This window comes from Elephantulus edwardii, unplaced genomic scaffold (assembly GCF_000299155.1).
Source record: "Elephantulus edwardii isolate Elephantulus edwardi_28Jun2011 unplaced genomic scaffold, EleEdw1.0 scaffold00054, whole genome shotgun sequence".
Taxonomy (NCBI): domain Eukaryota; kingdom Metazoa; phylum Chordata; class Mammalia; order Macroscelidea; family Macroscelididae; genus Elephantulus; species Elephantulus edwardii.
The window spans coordinates 4,319,812-4,340,896 of NW_006399804.1; the positions used below are offsets into that span (position 1 = coordinate 4,319,812).

General features: G+C 35.9%; 1 protein-coding gene across 1 annotated transcript in view; it reads left to right on the plus strand.

Annotated features, from left to right (window-relative positions):
• The window catches only part of MLLT10 (myeloid/lymphoid or mixed-lineage leukemia (trithorax homolog, Drosophila); translocated to, 10), a 318,731-nt gene that overhangs the window by 295,198 nt on the left and 2,448 nt on the right, over positions 1–21,085 (plus strand). Inside the window, exons 15-22 of the mRNA XM_006887056.1 lie at positions 1,639–1,756; positions 3,103–3,175; positions 6,183–6,337; positions 7,943–8,131; positions 8,379–8,467; positions 8,598–8,959; positions 14,432–14,528; positions 20,746–20,955. Coding sequence (XP_006887118.1) covers positions 1,639–1,756; positions 3,103–3,175; positions 6,183–6,337; positions 7,943–8,131; positions 8,379–8,467; positions 8,598–8,959; positions 14,432–14,528; positions 20,746–20,955 — 1,293 coding nt within the window. The remainder of the gene's footprint in view (positions 1–1,638; positions 1,757–3,102; positions 3,176–6,182; positions 6,338–7,942; positions 8,132–8,378; positions 8,468–8,597; positions 8,960–14,431; positions 14,529–20,745; positions 20,956–21,085) is intronic.

Below are 21,085 nucleotides of genomic sequence, written 5' to 3' on the forward strand. Positions count from 1 at the left end.
TACACATCTTTAATAAGTGGACAAATGATACCCAGGAATTGATAGGTAGAATTTAAGCATTTAAGGGCGAAGTATGAAATACCACCTTTGAAACAATGGAAAAACAAAAGTAGGAGTCTATTTTTCATAGTTAATAAGTTGAGTCTGGTGGCCTAGTGTAAGGGCTTGTGCTGCCAACCCAAAGGCAGTTCAAATCCATCATCTGCTCCATGGGAGAAACATGGTCACCTCTTTCCATGTGATTGATAGCATCTATAAACCCACTGGAGAGTCAGCTGTGAGTCATTTCCGACTTGCTGCTAATGGTGTATAACCAAACATCCAATAGTAAATGAAGTAGTAGCCAAAATATCATGTCAGGATATGAATCTTTTCAGAAATGCAAATTATTCTCTGTAATATTTTGCCCATTGTGACTACTCTGTCTTCCTGGTCTCTTACATACAGTCATATATATCAGAATACTCCACTTGTTCTGCTTTGCTGTTAGTCAACTTTTTTTTATAAATTCTGTAGTTTTTTGAAATTATTGTCAAGAATTTTGTCTCAAATAGCTATGCTGTTATAAAATTATTTTTATAAAAGTTTAAGTTTTACTTCATTCAGGAAGAATAAGTTTATTTTAAATTTGATTGTTAATTCTAAAAAGTATTTTAAACTTGTAGTAGCACTCTGTAGAAAACTGATGCACAGGAGATGTGCTTACAAAATGCCACCTTTTTTTTTTTAATGCCACATTTTAAGAGTACAGTATTCTTAGAAAGTGAGAGAAAGTATGCACATCAAAGACAGCATTTTTATTACATTGGATTATGTAAGACTTTGGCCAGCCTCCTCAGCTTCATCTGTTTAAGGGTTCATTTTCACTTGTTTGGCATGAGTCCCAGCAGAGGCCTTCAGAATTGTGGTTAGCAACATGAATGAATTACAAACTTTGGATGAGCTCTTCAGTTAGTAGAGCTGGCTTTCTGCCAAAAAGACAGTGCCTTATATGGGGTCAGGGCAAAGCTGTGATTCGTTGAGCCCTATATTGCATAGAAAACATACTTGTGATGCCTGTTTGCTTTCTTTTAAAATAAAAACAAAACCAAAAAAGAAGCAGGCTTCCAAGTCTATCAGAATAGGAAGTAACAAAATAATGTGCAGATTTTGCTAATGGCAGAGTTAAGCAATAGAAATATACATTATGTAGTTAAAATACTAGAACTGTAAATTGGACTTTTTGATTGTCTTAGTGAGCCTGGGATGTAAGAGGCTGAAGAATTTGTTAAGACATCTGTTTTCTACCTGCCCTTATTTGGTAAATGATTTAATAAGATTAAGTAATTACTTCTCTACTCACATGGTTAACATGCCACTGGGTTTCAGTATTGACTAGATAGAGATGTTGATAATAAAACCAGGAACTGTTAATTTGTGCCAATTACTTATTTTTAAAATTTTTGTTAATTTGTGCCAATTTACTTATTTAAAAAATTTTTAAAACTTCAGCATTAAAGCAAGAGTGAAATCTGATTTTCATAAAGTTTTGCTTTTAATTTTAGTTTGGGAAGAATAGTGAATTACTAGATCTGTTTGGAAAAGAAGCAGTAAGATTTTCATATATAACTCATTCATCTTTGTAACTGTTTCATTTAGGCAAATACCCTATCTGGAGCTTCTCTTAGTCAAGCACCATCTCATATGTATGGCAATAGGTTAAACCCAAGTTCATCAATGGCAACTCTTATAGCTCAGTCTGAAAACAATCAAACAGGTAAGCTTTCAAAAAAAAATGACTAAAATGGTGGTCCTCTCATTTCCCCCCAGACTGGCTCGTTGTTTTGTTTTTAAAAGTGTGTTGTCAGTGTGTGTGTATATACAGCTAGCTATATCAACATCCTTCTATGTATCGCTCTGAAAGCACCACCATTGGGAAAAAGTATTCTGTGCTACAAAATAGTGATTTTGTTTTGGGCTTTTTTTTTTTAATTATCTGAAATGTAAATGTTTTCGCTGAACTATCATCAGACTGGAATGTAACAATGTCTCCTGTGACTTTTGTGATTGATGTGTGCAGTTTTTCAGATCTTTGTAAGAAAGTAGCATTAACACTGGGTTTCCTGTGAATAGCCTAAACATTTATTTGCATAATTCATTAAATTACATTAAATAAAGTTAGTTAAAAAAAATTCTGTTAAAAAATGAAGTGTATAGTAATCCTAAGGTTTTTTTTTCCACTTGACATTTTATAGCTTTACCTTTTTTACGATCCACTCTATTTGCTTTGTTTCATTTCATCCTTAAGGATTTGTTGACATGTTAAAGTAGTCATGCCTATTTGGGGGAAGGGAATGAATCTAGCAGTTTACCAAGAATGGATCATTTATGTCTTTACCCTTTGAGGGTCAGAGGTCACCTGACTCAGAAATCTGAGAGTACAACCTCGAAAGCAGCTAGAGAGGGTGATTTAATAAGGAACAGTACTTTGCAAGCAGGAATATTTAGTATTAGTTAAGAATATTTGAAAAAAATGAAAAATATGTATATTTTTAAGTATTCTATATTTCAGCTCATGTATCCATTTTAAAATTTAGTGTTCTGTCATTTCTTTCTTTGTTCAGTGTATGTAATTTAGACCTCAGTGCAAAATATGTAATTTTCATCTTGGTGTGTGGCACTATGTGTTACATTATGTATTTTACAACTTGTCATGGGATGCAAAGTGTTAAAAAATACAAAGCATAAGGATTTGCTGTGATAAGCATACAGATTAGCTGTCCACAGCTGTGATTCATTACTTTAGCCATAGAAATTAAAAGTGGCTGAGGGGAGGGTACGCAAATGCAAACCACACTTCTGTGCTGTAAAATTGAAAGGAATGAAAGAATAGAACATAATCTATGGTCTACACCTACAAGAAAACATGCAGGGACAACGCCTTTCATGCCACAGTTCAGCAATTCTAAACTTAGCGGTACACTAGCACTTCTTCTTTCATAGTAACCACAAGGATCATGGCAAAGGTTTAATGTATATTTTAAGGAAGAATCAGAGCAAGAGTTTAAAACCTCTTTATCTAGTGAGAGTGACTTTATCAGCTATGAAATATTTACACTGCAGATCAAGATCTTGGAGACAATAACCGCAGCCTTGTTGGCAGGGGAAGCTCACCCAGAGGAAGTATCTCACCAAGGTAAGCTTATTTACACTGCAAAATACAGGCAAAGGAATAATTTTGAGATCTGCAAACTTATTTCTTATCAAATAGAGTACACATTTGTGGGTTATAAAAGCATTTGGTAGATAAGAGGAATGACTAGACAATCATGAAAAAGGATTCTATATTGGAATATTAATTATATTTTATAATTGAGGTGTTGTGTTTTTGGTGTTTTTTTAAGATTTCCAATCCATTTGAAGGCTTACCTGTGTTTATCATTTGTATCCATAGCTCTTTTCACTATTAATGCACAGATTTTTTTAAAATGTAATTTTCACCATATTATAATCTTAATGTATTGTAAAACTATTGAATCAGGCTTTCAACTTTGAATTCTAGGTTTAGGTCCATCAAGGGAAATAGACTTACCCTCTTAGTCTCTCAATCTTTTTTAGTAAGTGTAGTTCTTGTAGTGGATCTTCAAAACTCCCTCTGTTATAACTAACGTGACTAAGAATCTAACAGATGTTTGGCATTGTGTGAAGCAATTTTGTGTATTATGTGAAAGAATTCAGATACCATTCATTCCTATATACATTGTAAGCTCATAGAACTCTGTGCTAGCAGCATACTTTCAACCAGCTTTATACAAAAAGGTTTAATTTCTCAGCACAACCGAGATGCCTTGAGTCTTCTGTTCTGAGAGAGGGTCATGGTGGCAATTAGGAAGTAATACTGTTGTCAGGTTTTAGAAGAAAATAGAAATTTGAGTGGGAGATATTTGTTGTCTCCTCCACCACCTTTAAATTAATTTTATTCTACTTTTTAATATATATATAGCATCTTCAAGTTTGTTTTTTCCTTGTCCTCTAATTTTTTAGTCTCTTTCTTAAACATAACATAAGAATAGTAAAAGTAGCCCTGGTAGCACAGTGTTTAAGTGTTCAAGTACTAACCAAAAGGTCAGTGATGTGAACTCACTGGCTATTTCATGGGGAGAAGTGGCTGGGTGATCGGCTTCCTTAAAGTTCACATTTTTTAAAAAAAAGGAAAAGAAAAAGGTTTGCAGTGTTCTTATATATATATCCCAAAAGCAGGTGGTTTGAATCTACGAGCTGCTCTATCAGAAGAAAGATGGGAAGTCTTCTCCCATGTAGATTACAGCCTCTGAAAACCCACTGGAAGGCCAGCTGTGAGTTGGTTCTGACTCAATGACAATGAATTGAATTTTGATCTATTAAGGAACAATGTAGTGAATGTAGCAGGTGGCTCACAGAACCTCTTACATTGCACTTTGTTCTAATGGATGATGTAAAGTGCCTTTTTCCTATGTAATTTCTGAAGAAACAAACGAACTTCTTTTTTTTTTTTTTGTTTCTGCAGAAAGTAAACATTCTGTCTTATATTATTCCTTACAAAGAAGGATGTTTTAGTGAATTTTGTTCTTATATTTAATGAAGTCTTTTAAACTTAAAACATAAATACAACATTACTCAGAAATTTTTCACGATAACTCTGTATTGTTAGTGCACTTATTTTAATTTGTTAAATAGATTTTAATAGTATTGTGTTCCATTGAGTCAGTTACTATTCATAGCCACCTTGCGGAACAGAAGAAGACTGCTCCAGAGAGTTTCCTAAGAATTCATAAATTCCTAAATTTACGAATAGGCTGTGTGATCTTTATGGATGCAAACTACCACATTCATCTTTTTTTCTCAGCAGCTATTGGTTTCCATCTGCAGCCTTTTCAGCTAGCACTCCCAGGGCTCCAATTTGACAAAATAAATGGTACTAAATTATTTTTGGTATATAAACTACTCTTTAAAAATCATTCTGATATATAATAGGCTAAATGATTCTGTCATAATGTTCTGTTTGAGAGGGATAGCCCACCTGTCTATAGCTTGTGATATTTACATATGAGGGGAAATGTCCAATTTGTTAATTTTAAATAGAGTTTTTGTAGAGAAGCATCTTGAATTTGAGCAGGAGCATGAAAGACTCATTAGAAAATACAAGTAGTAGCATTACTCTGTTGTTTACCTTCAGTATGTCTTTGGATAAGTCACCTGTGCTCCATAATTGTTTTCTCACATGAAAATAGAGTGAATAAACCAGGTTGTCTCATGGGAAGCTCTGGTGGCATAGTGTATAGGTATAGTTGTGCTGCTAGCCCAAAGTCCGTTCTTTTCTGGTGGTTCAAATCTACTAGCAGTTTCTACGGTGCACAGTGGGCAGTTTACAGCCTCAGAAATCCAGGAATCAACTGTGAGCCAGTTCCAGTTCAACAGCAGTGTGTTGAGTTGTTGACTTCTTACTAGGTTATTAAGATCAGATCATTTCTACTAATGTAATTATGAAGACTGGAGAGCCATTATGGCAGATTTTACTCTTCTGGAAAAACGTGGTTAAGAAAACATATACATGTTCATCTTCATATATGCAGTATTTACTTTGGAAGTATTGACTAATATAATTTGAAATATAGGTATACATTTTCGGGATATATGAAATAGCTCAAATAAAAATACTATCTTCATCTTAATAGTGTTACTTAATGTTAAAGAAAAGATTTAAAAGTGTATAATAAATTGCTGCTTTCAAGTTGTTAAAAAGGTTTTTTATTTTTATTCAAATTTTCTTCATTGTAAACAAAAATACCTTTTACATAGTTATAATGACTCAGTGTTATTCTGATACTTTTAACTACTAAGGCAGAATAGTAGAATTCTTTCCTGTCTACTCTCCTACATTCTTTTAAAACCTAATTCAGGGATTATTTACGGTGTTTTAATATTTTCTAGTAGTTTGTAATTGTCAGGTTTAGTGCACCTATCCCTTTATTTTATATTTTAGGATAGAAGTATAATGATTACTAACTGTGGTTTTATAAATTTGGAACTTTGAATATAGGAAGACTTGTATTAGAAACTTTAAACAGAAAAAAAATGATCATCAGTGTAAGATAAGAAACCTCACTGCACTTTCTTTAAAAGGAATTCCCTCTTTTTAACTTGAGAATTACTGTTTTGAACAGATCTCCAGTAAGCAGCTTACCAATTCGTTATGACCAACCAGGCAGCAGCAGTTTGGAAAATCTGCCTCCAGTAGCAGCAAGTATAGAACAGCTTTTGGAGAGGCAGTGGAGCGAAGGACAGCAGTTTTTACTAGAACAGGGTACTCCAAGTGACAGTAAGTGTTCTTTTTTCTTCATTTTAAATAAGATAGGTAAATAGATGGACAGGTAGGTGGATGGATGCAGAAAAATACTTTTCATCTGAAAAGTGCTAAATTTATATCCTTTAGTTTTTCATATGTATATGTGTAATGGGAATAATATACTTAGGGGATTGGTTTGAGAAGTAAATGACACAAAAATGTAAATAGCATTTCCTGAACTAAAAGAAAATACTAGTGTGTTAGCTGGTTAACATTATTGTTTAGTTATTATGATATTGGTGACACTGATTATGATAATATCTATCTTCATTCTCTTTTGTTCCCGTCAGTTTTTACCTTTTATGAAAATATGTGAGCTATGTATTTTTAATTATTTGAAGAAACCTAGCTCACGTCTGGAGAGTGTGGGCATATTGAGAGAGAGAGAGAGAGAGAGAGAGAGAGAGAGAGAGAGAGTGTGTGTGTGTGTGTGTGTGTGTGTGTGTGATCGAAATACCAGTCAACTAGCATGTTGATTTTTTTTCTCCCTCAATTTAGAGAAATAATAACAACACGTAATACGTAATTATAAATTACGTATATACCTTTATGTAATTAGTATATATATTTGTTAGTTATACATACTTAATATCATCATAATTTTTCCATATTAGACCAAGCTTTGTAAAAATGCCAAAAAGCAAATTATTACAGATGGTTGTTAACTAAAGAAGTGGCTGGATATTAAGTGTATTATGGACAGGGGGAGAAATAGATGATTTTCATCATTTTGGGATATTTTATTAAATTTCTTGTTGTTAATGAGCCAAATGTCATGAATTGGTATTTTCGTGAATGGTGCCCTGACAAAAATGCTAATTGTCAGGAAATTCATGCCAGGATAATCCTTTAAACAGGATAGCTGGAGGACAGGTTTAGCTTTGTTTTGTTGCATCTCATTTGGACACACTTAGGGTTTCTTTGTGTAATTTTTAAGAGGAAACATAAAAGTTTAAATTCTTGAGAAATAAACATGTTTCTTAACCAGTAGAATTGTCTTTGGAAGGCCCTGAGGTCGTATTAAACAAATACAGATTCTTAATATGCAGAATTTTTTTACATGTCCCTTTTTTGCATAAGAGCTCCTGAGTGGTCATTCAGAGGTCTTGAGGTGTCAAAGGAGTAGAAACCGAGACAGTATTTGAGTTGAATGGGCTATGATAACAGTCTATTTACAGATGATGCCTCTTTATCTGGGAATAGAATAGCAGCTGTAGTGCTCACACAGTGCTCCCTGCTGGGGGATATGTGAATCAACATGATTAGCAGCTGGAATTGGAGGATTTTTACTAGAAGTCTGGTGGCATTACTGGATTAAAAAAAGCAAGTAGCAAAATCTTTTTTTTTTAGTAAAGCAAAGGATTTTTTTGTGTGTGTGAGATACTATCTCTTTTAAATATGATTTAATGAAAAACCATATAAATTTCAATTTTTTTAATGAAAATATTATTTCCTTTGAGTGTGGATATTTTTATAGAATTTACGTGTTTTTCTATTTTATTTTGTAAAGTATGTTTTTTAAATGTTTAGCCCTGTGTATGGACTTGGCACACTTAAAAACTTTCAAATGCTTGTTAGTTTTAGGAATGCTGAAATCATTACACCAACTTCAAGTTGAAAATAGAAGATTAGAGGAACAGATTAAAAACTTGACTGCCAAAAAGGAACGCCTTCAGTTATTAAATGCACAACTTTCAGTGCCTTTTCCAACAATAACCACAAATCCCAGTCCATCCCATCAAATACATGCATTTTCAACACAGATTGGTAAGTATAAAAGTATTTATTACTGGAAATTGCTTTCATTTCTTCAGCTATATATCACAATGGTAACATTTATTTAATGATTTCTTTATAAAGGTTTATATTCAATTTCCATATACACTTCCCATTTGAATTGCTTTCTCGAGTATAAGACGTAATATTTAAGATGTTCAGCATAAATTTTTAAGTAAACCTTTAATGTAACTTAACAAGGTAAACATGTTTTGTTTTGTCTCTTTTACTCTTCTAGCTCCTACTACTGATTCCTTAAACAGCAGTAAGAGCCCCCACCTGGGAAACAGCTTTTTACCTGATAATTCTCTTCCTGTGTTAAATCAGGTAATTTTGCTGTAGTCACTTGCGTTCATGCATTTTACTTGTGAACAATATTATGTTACATAATGGTTTAAACTGAATAAACCATTTTCTGTGTTCTTAACAAGTGAAGTTTCTGTTTCTCTTACATTAGGATTTACCCTCCAGTGGACAGAGCACCAGCAGTTCATCCGCTCTTTCTACTCCACCACCTGCTGGGCAGAGTCCAGCTCAGCAAGGCTCAGGAGTTAGTGGAGTTCAACAGGTCAATGGTGTGACAGTGGGGGCACTAGCTAGTGGAATGCAGACTGTAACATCCACCATTCCTGCTGTTCCTGGAGTGGGTGGAATAATTGGAGCTTTGCCAGGTAACCAACTGGCAATCAATGGCATTGTTGGAGCTTTAAATGGGGTTATTCAGACACCTGTCACAATATCTCAGAACCCTACACCCCTCAGCCATACAACTGTACCACCTAATGCAACACATCCAATGCCAGCTACATTGACAAACAGGTAAGAAACTTGTTCGGATATATTTGAGTGTGTAAATATGGAGAACTCTGGTGACCTAGTGGATAAGGAATTGTGCTTCCAACCCAAAGGCAGGCAGTTTGAATCCACCAGCTGCTCTACAAGAGCAAGATCTCTTACTCAGTTTTTAGGAGGAGAAAACTTGCCTCCTGGGTGAGCCCTGTGTAGATTCAACCCTGATTTTTTTTAAATGTAGCATTGTAACAGTGTTTCTCACATTTAAGTTAACCACCTCCTTTTCCTTTTTTCATGTTGAGGTTTTTGATGTGTTTCTCGTGAATATAGAGACAGGGGAAATATGTGAGGATATAGTGCCTCAAGTTATTTACTTTTATAATGCAAATAATTCTGGTTCAAACAAAGTTAAATCCTTTATAGTGTTAAGTATGTTATCCTGTGTTTTTTTCAGTCTTGGTCTACAAGTTGTATTTAAAAATGTTTGTTTTCCTTATTGCTTGTGTATTAAATTTGTATATCGTACATTCTAAGGAAAAAATGGTGGTCACAGCTGAATACAGTTGTCCTTAAGTGTCCCTAGAGGATTGGTTCCAGGATGCCTTGAGAATACCAAAATCAAGAATGCACCAATACCTTATATAAAAAAGCATAGTTTTCGCATGCAATTAATGCACACACTCTTGTATATTTTATTTTTTTTCTGGATTACTTATTATCTAATGCAGTGTAATTGACACCTTATATTCTCTCATAGCCTTGAGGAGTTGCCCTCTACAACCCATGAATACTTTTAATCTTCAATTATGAATGCTGAACATAGGAATATGGAAGAGTGACTAAAATTCAGCTGTGTACTTTAATCATAATCATTAAATAGATAATTACAAATAATCAATGATTTTGCTTAAAGATAGAGGTCAAATATAAATCTTGAATTCTTTTTTTTTATTATTAAATTTTATTAGTTTTAATGAACATTTACAGGGATTTTGGGTTTTCATTCCTTCATTGCTGCACCATTCTCTCTTACCCTCCTCCCCAGTTTGTTCTTCTTCCCCCGCCATCCGAATGTCTGTTTTAATTGTCCAATTGCCACAGTGCTTGTCAAAGTCAGTTCTGATTAATCTCCTTTGTCAGTGTGTCCTTTGCCATTCCTATCACTCTTCCCTGAGAGAGACTTCACCCTGATTCATAAGGAAAAGGGGATGGCGTATTCTCTTAGCTACTTTCTGCTGAAAAGGGACGCTGTGGGTTTCAGGGTGAAGATCGTCTCTCACTACTCTAAAGGGCCCCTTTGGCAGTAGGAAACACATAGACTATTATGGAGATTGATTTTGGAGTTTAGATGCACTGTTATTAATTGTGCTTAGCCGTACATGTTCATATCCTTGAAGATGTATCATGGGGGTGTTGCAACCTAGAAGACACAAATTTGACTAACAAGTTATAAGTACATGAGTCCAAAAATTATGGAAAAGTAAAAGAAAAGATTCTTTCATTGTTTTACAAACCCTCCTCCACCATGGAGCCATCGCTCTAGACTCCTGTGATGACAGAAATACCTAGTCACATATCTCTTTTAAGCAGTTTTCTCCCTCCTCTGTTTCAGTGCAATATACATTATTGAACCCATCTTACTCAGTCTCACCCCAACCCCGAGGTTAGTCCCATTCTACAACAGTGGCATCATGTAATATTTGTCCTTTTGTGACTGGGATATTTCACTCAGCATAATGTTCTCCAGAGTCAACCATTTTGAATAATAATGCATGAGTTCCTTGTTTTTCAATGCAGCATAGTATTCCATTGTGCGAATATACCACAGCTTCTCTAGCCATTCGTTTGTTGATGGGCACTTAGGTTGTTTCCAACTCCTTGCTATTGTGAACAAAGCTGCAATAAACATGGGTGTGCATATATCTGCTTGGATGTCAGCTATGGTCTCTTCAGGGTATATTCCCAGTAGTGGAATTGCTGAATTTCCAGAGATCAAGACATTAGTAATTGTATTGGAATGTGATTTGAATGTTGATTTAAAAAAGAAACTAGGGAGCTGTGTTAGAAATAGGGAGTTTTGTTACTGACCTATTGGAGGATCAGCTGTATATTGCTTCTGACTCAGTGGCATTGATAATGAATAAGTGAGGGAGCTCTGGTGGCCTCCTTTATAGGGAGATGCATGACTGCCCCAACGGCTACACCTCTCTGGCTAATCTGTGCAATATACTGCCTCAGGAACTTGCTGGAAGGTCAACTATGCAGTGGCTCCAACTCAAGAGCAATTCTATTTCAGATTCTTTTATATTGTTGTTTGACTTCTTTTTAATGCTATGTTATTACACGTACCTTTATTAAATTAATAATTTTAGTGCAAGCCTCCAGTGTGCCCGGGTCTGACGTGGCCCTGTGCATTCCTGCAGGGCTTGTGAGAGTAGCATTGAAGTGGTTTGAGGCCTTGCTTTGCACCATCTACAGGGCAAGGTTATAGAAATTTCAGACGGGGAGGGGGAGAGGGGTTAAGAAATTTTAAATAGATTTGTGTTGGGTATTGCCTATTTCTGAGGCTATTTTTAAAATTGGTGTTTTACTTTTTTGGGCTATTTCAAAAGGTTAGATCAAATCAGTAGCATATTTGAGTGATATATATATATAAAAAATATAAATATCACTATCACATACAAGCAAAATCTTGAAGATTATCCAGAATGACTAGAATAGTGACAAAGATCTTCCAGAAATATAAGATAGGATTAGAGGAGCCTGCCACTAGGGATATCATCGCAGTATCAGATGGATCTTGGCTGAAAGCAGAGAGTACTGGAAGAATCACAAATTGTGTTTTATTTGCTGTGCATAGTCATTTGACTGCATGGATCACAGCAAATTGTGCCTAATGTTGAGAAGAATGAGAATCTCAGAGCAATTGATTGAACTCATGTGAAACCTATACATGGAACAGAATGCTGTCATATGAATAGAATAAGAAAACCATGGTATGGCTCAAAATCAAGGAAGGAATGCTTCCAGTGTGTGTCCTTTCTCCATAGTTTTTAATCTATATGCAGAACAGATCATTTGTGAGACTAGACATTATGAAGAAGAACGTGGCATCAGGATTAGAGGAAGATTCATTACTTGCATTATGCAGATGACACAGCCTTGCTTGTCGAAACTGAGGAGTACCTGAGACATTTTGTGCAGAAGATGAAGCCAGTCTTCAGTATGGATTGCAGCTCAATATCAGCAATTATCCTCACTACCAGGCCAATTGACAGCATCATGATAGATGGAGAAGAGACTGTTGTTGTTGTTATGTGCCATTGAGTCACGTGTGACTCATAGCCACCCTTTGTACAAGAGCTCTAAATGCTGTTCTATCCTGTGCCAACCTAGCCATCTCAAACGCACTTATTCCCACCACTCCAGTCACAGAATCGATCCATCTCATCGAAGGTCTTCCTCTCCTGAGCCGCCCATCCACTCTGCCAAACATGATGTCCTTCTCCAAGGACCAGTCCCTCCTTGGAACATGCCCAAAGTATGTCAGACAAAGCTTCAGAATCCTTGACTCCAAGGAGCATTCTGGCTTCACCTTCTCCATGACAAACCTGTTTGTTCTCCTAGCAGTCCATGATATAGTCAACACTCTTCTCCAGCATCACCGCTCAAAGGCATCAGTTCTCTATCAGCCCTATTCATTGTCCAACTCTCTGATGCATGGCACATAATTGCGAAGACTGTAGCCTGGAACAGGCACACCTTAGTCTCCAGTCTGATGTCGTTGCTCTTAAGTACTCTTGAGAGGTCCATCACAGCCTACCTTCCCAATGCAATTCGTCTCCTGATTTCCTGGCTGCTATTATCAGGAGTGTTGATTGTGGAGCCAAGTAAACGAAAACTGTTAACTATCTCAGTCTCTTCACCATCCATACAGTGGTGAGAATCTTTGTTTTCTTGATGTTGAGCTTCAGTCCATATAGGAGGCTGCAGTCCTTGATCTGCTGCTTCAGGTCCTCCTCAGTTTCAGCAAGTAGGGTTGTGTCATCTGCATAACACAGGTTGTTGATGATTCTTCCACCGATCCTGATGCCACATTCCTTTTCGTATAGCCCAGCGTCTCGGATGATCTGTTCTGCATACAGATTGAAAAGGTATGGAGACAGAATACATCCCTGACGGACCCCCTTCTTGATTTTGAACAATGTAATGTCTCCTTGCTCTGTTCTGACGACTGCCTCTTGGTCCAAGTATAGGTTTTGCATTAGCACAATCAAATCTTCTGGGATTCACATTCTTCTCAGAGTCAGCCATTGTTGTGATCAACACTTTGTTGGGTCACCTTTCTTAGGAATGGGAACAAATATCGATCTTTTCCAGTCTGAGACTGTTAATTATTTCATCTTGCTCTTTTCCACAGTGAATACTCTTGGTGTTCGAAGGATAAGTTGTTTTAAGAAAGTCTTAAGTTAACGATCTCTCAAGAGTGCTCAACAGCAATGATGTCTAGAGACTAAGATGTGCCTGACCCACGCCATGGTTTTTGTAGTTATTTGCTATGCATCAGAGAGCTAGATAATTAATGAGGATGACAAAAGAAAAATTGATGCTTTTGAGTTGTGGTGCTGAAGAAGAGTCTTGAACACACTATGGACCTCCAAGAGAATAATAGGTCTGTCCCTTCAGAGTGTGAAGCTGTGTTGCTTCTTGGAGGCAAGGATTTTAAAGCTCTGTCTCACATACTTTGGGCATGTTGCCAGGAGGGACCAATCCTTGGAGCAGGACAACATGCTTGGAACAGTAAAATGTTAGTGCAGGAGAGGAAAACCCTGGACAATATGGTTTGACTCGGTGACTGTGGTGATGGGGCGAAGGTGTCAGAAACAGTAAGATTAGCTCAAGATAAAGCAGAGTTCAAAGCTTTTGTTCATTTGGTTGCTTTGAGTTGTAATGGACTGGATAGAACATAACAACAAATATTTGTTTTTATTGTTATTTGCCATTGAGTCAGACCAATTAATAGTTTACCCTCCAGAGGTTTTCAGAGGCAGTAAATCACACTGGTGGTGGTGGGGCATTGCTCATCTTTCTCCTGTGTAGCAGTTTATGGATTTGAACTACTTGCCTTCGGGTTGGCAACACAGCTCCTTACCACTAGGCCACTGGAGCACACTATTGTTTTGTAGGAGTTAAATTATGAAAAAGAAATAATTCTGTTTACTTTATAAAACCTGTAAATTTCTATTTTATGAAATGACTTAATGTCGGTGTGGTTTTTTATAAAAATTTCTTGATAATGAGAATTCTTTTCTTAGCTGATTATGTGAGAGGAAAGAGATAGGCAATAATTTACATGCACTGATGTATATTTTAAATTTTTGTAAGTTGAACACTTGATTTGCTAAACTGATTAAACACCAAGTGGAAAAATTTCAATTTTGCATTTAAAAATACCTTAAAGGTATGTATTAAAAAATAAGAATTTTAATTCTTTTTCAGTGCCTCAGGTCTAGGATTACTTTCTGACCAGCAAAGACAAATACTACTTCATCAACAACAATTTCAGCAGCTGTTAAATTCTCAGCAGCTCACACCGGTAAGGTCTTTTTTTCTTTTTCTTTAAATATTATTTTTTATTAGGAGCAAGTGACATTTAATATGGATAATGTGCACCAATAGCATTATTTTGATTGTTTGTGAAATAGCATTGTTAGCTGCTGTCATTTTGACTATGGCTCATAGCAACCTTATGAACAGCTCATCTCAACCTTGCACCATCCTCCTGATCTTGCCATACCCAGGCTCATTGTTGTAGTCACTATGTCAGTCCATTTTGTCAGAAATCTTCCTCTTTTTCCCAGGATGATAAATTCTTCCAGGAACCAGTTCCTTTTGATAACATACCCAAAGTATGTGTGACAGTGTTGCCCTGTCCTCCAGGTAGCACCTTGGTTGAACTTCCTCCTAGACAGATTTGTTTGTTCTTTTGGCAGTCCTTGGATATTCTATATTATTGTTGCTAAGTGCTGTCGAGTCGTAGATGACTCATAGTGACCCTATGAACGAAAGACCTGAGCACTGTTCATAGAGTTTTTGGAGGCAAGCCATTTCAGAAGTAGATGCCACTCCTGCTTCCAACTTTGATTTAATCGGGAAGCTCCACCAAACACTGTCCGCCATGGGTAGCCATTATCACATTTGGCACCTCAGTGTCACAGTGTTTAGCATTACAGCAACCACGAGTTACCTCTGTACAGCAAATGCACAGACCAGTGCTATATACCCCTTAGAAGAATGTTTGACAAAAAACAATTTAAAAATTGTTAATCTAAGGGTTGCAGATTAAAATCACCCACCTTGGACTTGGTAGCATAACTTTCTGTCCACTAGGCCAACGTAGCTCTCTGTTGTTGTTATTGTTGTTCAGTGCTGTCGAATTGTAGACGACTCAATAGCAACCCTATGAATGAAAGACTTGAGCACGGTTCATAGAGTTTCCAGAGGCAAGTCATTTCAGAAGCGGATGTATTTGGAAGTATTATTCACTATTACCACAATTTAAAGACATTAATTCTTTTTGTTGTTATTTACTTTTGAGGCTGAAGTGACCCATAGGTGACCTTCCAGAGGCAGGAAATGACATGGAAGATTTTGCCCATTTTTATCCCGCAGAGCAGCTTGGCTGGTTGATTTGAACCTTTGCATTGTCAGCACAGTTCTTGCCACTAAGACATCATATCTCAGTTCTTTAGTCATCTTTATTTATTGTCTAACTTTCCGATTCAGAAGAAACAATTGAAAATGACACAGCTTGGATCAGGTCTCCCTTAAATCTTTTAACTGACATTGTTGCTATTTTATTTGTAGTAGAATTATAGTCACTCATAATTGCTTTTTAAAAGACATCATTCTAAATTCCAGATTTAAGGCTGTATGGAGTTTCATTTTGATGAGAAAGATGGGCAGTAAGTAGATATGTAAAATTATATACACACACGCAGGGATCTCTGGTAGTAAAAGTTGTAGAGAGTTGTACTATTATAACCCAAAGTCTATGTCTTTCTGGCGGTTAAAATGTACCAGAGATTCTGCTGGAGAGATGAACTGTCGTACTAAGCCATTTAGAGCCTCCGAAACCCAATGGAAGGTCAGCTTAGTTGGTTCTAATTTAAGGCAATGTGTTTGAGTATACATTTTGGTGTAGTGATCAGCATTGAGAAGAAAAATAAACTGGACAAAAGAATAGAGGAGTAAATGATGGATTTTAGGGTGGCCCAGGGTCTATGAAAAGGTCACTTTTAAGTATGGACTGGTATATAGATTGAAAAAACATGCCCTTTTTAAATTTAGGGTAGGAGGTAAATGACAAATATTTGTAACAGAGGAGAAAGCAGTTGTTTAGGGCATTGGATGGGTAAGAGGGAAACTAGAGCAGAGAAGATAAATCCAAAGAGACAGACAGATGGGCATGGTTTAGAAGATTTTAGACGGTTCTGTTTCTTTATGGCAAAAGAAATATGAGTTTATGTTAGGAAGCTGCTGGTAAGTTTTAAATGTTTTATAATTTTTGGGCATACCAAACCTAATGAGCATAGTGTGGTGGTAAAGCCTTCTTAGGTGAAAAAATTATTAATTTTAATAATTATTCCTATTTTGTTAATTTAATTGCATATTTAGCTTTTCCCCAGGATTACATTGGTGAATTAATTGGATACTTTTGAATAGAAAAGTGAAAATGACCATTTTCTTACCTAGATTAGTCTAACTACTATAATAATTTGTTGAGAGGGAGAGGAAATGAGGTCAAAAGGGAAGCAAGGTAGAGATTATTTTTTATAACCTGAAAAAATGTTTTATTTCCAATAAAGTATTACAAACTGACTTAAATTACTCCACATAAACATTTAAAATAAATTAGAGAAAAGTATTTGATATATGACCTGTTGTTCTTGGCTTACATATAAAGAATTTCTAAATCTACTGGCAAGATTAATGTAATTAACAGCAACAACAAAAAATACATGAACAGCCCAAGTATGATATGAACCCTCATTTTAAATATTATTTTGCACGTAGAACACTGGCAAAATCTAGGGCTGCAGCACTGTAGGTTGGCAGGTTCTCGCAGTACACTACTGGGTGACTCAGAGCAACTTGTATCAGAATTTAAAATACATATTTCACTTTAGCCTTATAATTCCACTTTATACAGATTTATTAAAAAAAAATCAAACCCAACAAACTTAGGGTTGTTTGTAATAGTGAAAATTATAAAACCATCAGCATATCTTTAGAGTCCTAGTTCAGTGGTATATCCATACCATGAAAGCCCATGCAGTTAATAAAACTCTTATCGTAGATTTGCACTCACAGAAAGGAGTCCATAACATACGATTGTGTTGTAGCTGGTTCACCAAAAATTAAAAGTGAAATTTTGCATGATGTTTATTTGTTAATATCGTGCTGGAATTACAGTAGTTCAAGTGCTGGGTTGTTAACCCAATGGTCAGAAGGTGTAACCTACCTTACAATCTCACACAGACTTGTTATGAGTCACAAACAACTTGATAGCAAAGTGGATTTGATTTTTGGTTAGTTTTTACTCCCATATCTCAATTATTATATCCAGCATTCTTTATTTTTAATCATAAAAACCTCTAGCTATTTTCATTTTAGAAAACAAAAAAATGTAAATAGTATTATTGTCTTTATTATGGCATAAACTTGTATTTTAACTTTCCAGTAAAGACATTGCATTTTATGTATAAGACAGTTCCAATTTAAAAATGAGTTGTATTTTAAAAGTCCATTGGATTGTTTTCTTACATAAATAGAAAATACGTGCTCTGTAGAAAACAGTAAAAATATTAACAGTTCTCAGGCTAGCTCTCTTAAGCCAAAGAATAGCTGAATCACACACATAATAAATTTGAATTCTGAAACTCAGGAGAAACTTCAGCTTCACTTACTCAAACAGCCATGATTGCTCTAAAATTCTCCCTTTTTAGTTTTGATGTTTTTCCTTTAAATAAATTTACACTTAAGTTTTAGGTATCCACTTGTACATGACAGGAACCACGGCATTTAAACCTGCTTGAGAGAACACAACCATCCTAATCCAAACAATGAAATGTTTTGGTTATTAAAGTATTTGGGCTAAGAAAGATCTATTAGAATCCACAAGATGTACATGTCAAGTAATCAGACATCTTTCTCTAAGCCCTTGTGTTTTGACAGATGGATGACCATGACAGGTAAGGGCAGAGGTTTTAAAATTCTGGATCAAGGAATAACACTGGTAGAATATCTGAGAATAGCATCCAGTGCAGTTAGGATAAAAGGATGTTGCCTCAGAGGACCAAGAGGGCTAAAGTCCCTTACTGCAAGGTGATAAAGGAAAAAGGATTTTAGATATAGATTGGATAAAGTGACAGAACTGAACCAAGAAAGATTCTCCTTATCTGTCTTTAAAATAGTTACATTTTAGAGAGAGACAATATAGTCTTAATTGGAAGAGGTTATTGATATGCCAATATAGGAGAAAATGGTGCTTTACGTGGCAAAAAAACCCTGTTTTGATCTGAGGTCTGTTTTGTTAAGAACCATGTCCTATTTGTTTCACATCTAAGAAAGAAAAATGCTGAACAATTGGATACTTTTTATTAAGATACAGAATAGAGAAGATAACAGGTTATAAAAATCCATTATTGTGATCCATTATAGACATAATGCTTGTGTTAAAGAGTAGACTCAACCAAATCTAGAAAACATCTTCACTATTAATCATGAATGAGAACTTTAAAGTTGTTTTCACTCTGAGCAGAATTACATCAAATATTTGACTCACAAGATTCATCAAGATGATTAAATAATTTGATTTTATCTAAGTTGCTGTTCTTGATTTACATGGACAACCTACTTTATTTTATACTGCTTTACAAAGTTCGTATACATTGTTTTTCCACACCAGATCTTTTCCATTCACTTTATCGGACCGCCAGTTGTGTGACCCTATTAGCAACCTACCCCCCGCCCATCTCCACCTTCTGCTCATCCCCACCCCCCCCCTTGTATCCTCATACATGTTTTACTAGTTATCTATTCCAACAATAATGGTCTTATACAGTAGTTGTCTTTACGGGACTGAGTTAGTTCCCTTAGCATAACGATCTTCAGTCCCATCCAAGTTATGTAGAAATTTACAAAATCGTTACTCCTGCGTGTTGCGTTGTATTCCATTGTTTGTACTATAATTTTTTTTTTATGTGCACAGAAATTTAATCTTTAGAAGGTCCCATTCATCACTTTTATCCTGTCCTGGCTGCTTATTTCCAGATGTATTCATCAGCCTTTTTCTACCATGGGCTGGGCGTTTTATGCTTGGTCCTGTTTTGTCTCTTATGATCTCTATGGTTGCCCCTAGGTCTGGACACCTTTTATTCTCTTGTCGCATTGCCCTAGCAAGCACTTCCAATACAGTATTGAATAGGAGTGCTGATGGTCAGAATCCTTGTCTGGTCCCTGTCCTCAAGGAAAATGCTTTTAGTCTTTCTCCATTGAAAATGATACTGACTCTTGGTTTTGCATGTATACTTTGCACTATGTTGAGAAAATTCCCTTCTATTCCTGTTTTGCGTGGTTAGGAAGGGGTGTTGGATTTTGTCAGTGGCCTCTTCTGCATCAGTTTCATGTGGTTCTTACTTGCTTTTTTAAAATGGTGAATCACGTTGATTGTTTTTCTAGTGTTGAACCTTCCTTGCATACCTATTATGAATCTCAGTTGGTCATGATGAATAATTTTTTTGATGTGCTTTTGGATTCTATGGGCTAGGATTTTGTTAAGGTTTTTTGCATCTATATTCATGAGAAGTATTGGTCTGTAGTTTTCTTGGTAATATCTTTGTCTGGTTTTGGTATTGGGTTTATGCTTGCTTCATAGAATGACTCTGGGAGGAGGCCTAGTGGCAAGAAGCTGCACTGCAATCCTAGAGGTACGTGGTTCAAATCCACCAGATTCTTTGCTGGAGAAGGAGGGGCAGTCTCCTCCTGTCCCAGTCAGATCTGATTTGATGGTTCATGCACACAAAAATAAGAATTAAAAAAAGAATGAATCTGGGAGTGTTCCTTCTTTTTCTATTTTTTAAAATACTTTAAGTAGAATTGGTGTTGGAGCTTCTCTGAATGTCTGGTAGAATTCATCTGTGAAGCCATCTGGTGGTCCAGGACTTTTCTTTTGGGAAGTCTTTTTATGACCTGTTCAGTTTCTTCTTTTGTGATGGGTCTGTTCAAGTGATCTGCATCTGTCCAGCTCATTCTGGGTAGGGCATGAGTATCAAAGAATTGGACGACCAATTTTAATAAGGTTCTCCTGTATTTGTTTGAAAGGAGCCTAGGTGGTACAGCAGTGAAGCACTTTGTATCTTATCAGGCTAGTAGTTTGAATCCACCAGCTGCTCCACAGGAGAAACATGTGCCAATTTGTGTCTGTAAAAATGACAGCGTTGGGAATTCTAGAACAGTTCTGCTCCATCCTGTGGGGTCGTTATGCATCAGAATCAAGTCGATGCATTTTTTTTAAGAGTTCTTTGGCTAGTTTCAAAAATAACATTACTGATAATATTGTCATTATATAGGAGATTGTGGTTATCGGGTGTCGCATGTTTTTCATGATACCCATTTTCTTTCTTAGCATGTTTGCAGCTAGCATGTACTTATACATACATGTTATATCTACTATTAAAGATAGGAAGAAAGAAAGGAAAATTTGAATTCTGTAATTGAAAACTCACTTTCCCCACATGCTTCTTCCTAAGGAACAACATCAGGCCCTTTTGTATCAATTGATGCAGCAGCATCACCACCAGCAGCACCACCAGCCTGAACTGCAGCAGATACAGATTCCTGGCCCAACACAGATACCAATAAACAACCTACTTGCAGGTACTCAGCCACCACCACTTCACACAGCTACCACTAACCCATTTCTCACACTCCATGGTGATAATACAAGCCAGAAAGTATCAGTAAGTATATTTTCTTTTTTGCATTTAATGGAGTAAATATTCTAATGGTTAATTAGAAAGGATAGTATCTCCAGCATTTTTTCTTTTTAAATTTCCCTGACAATTATATAATCTTTTTTTAAAAATTTTA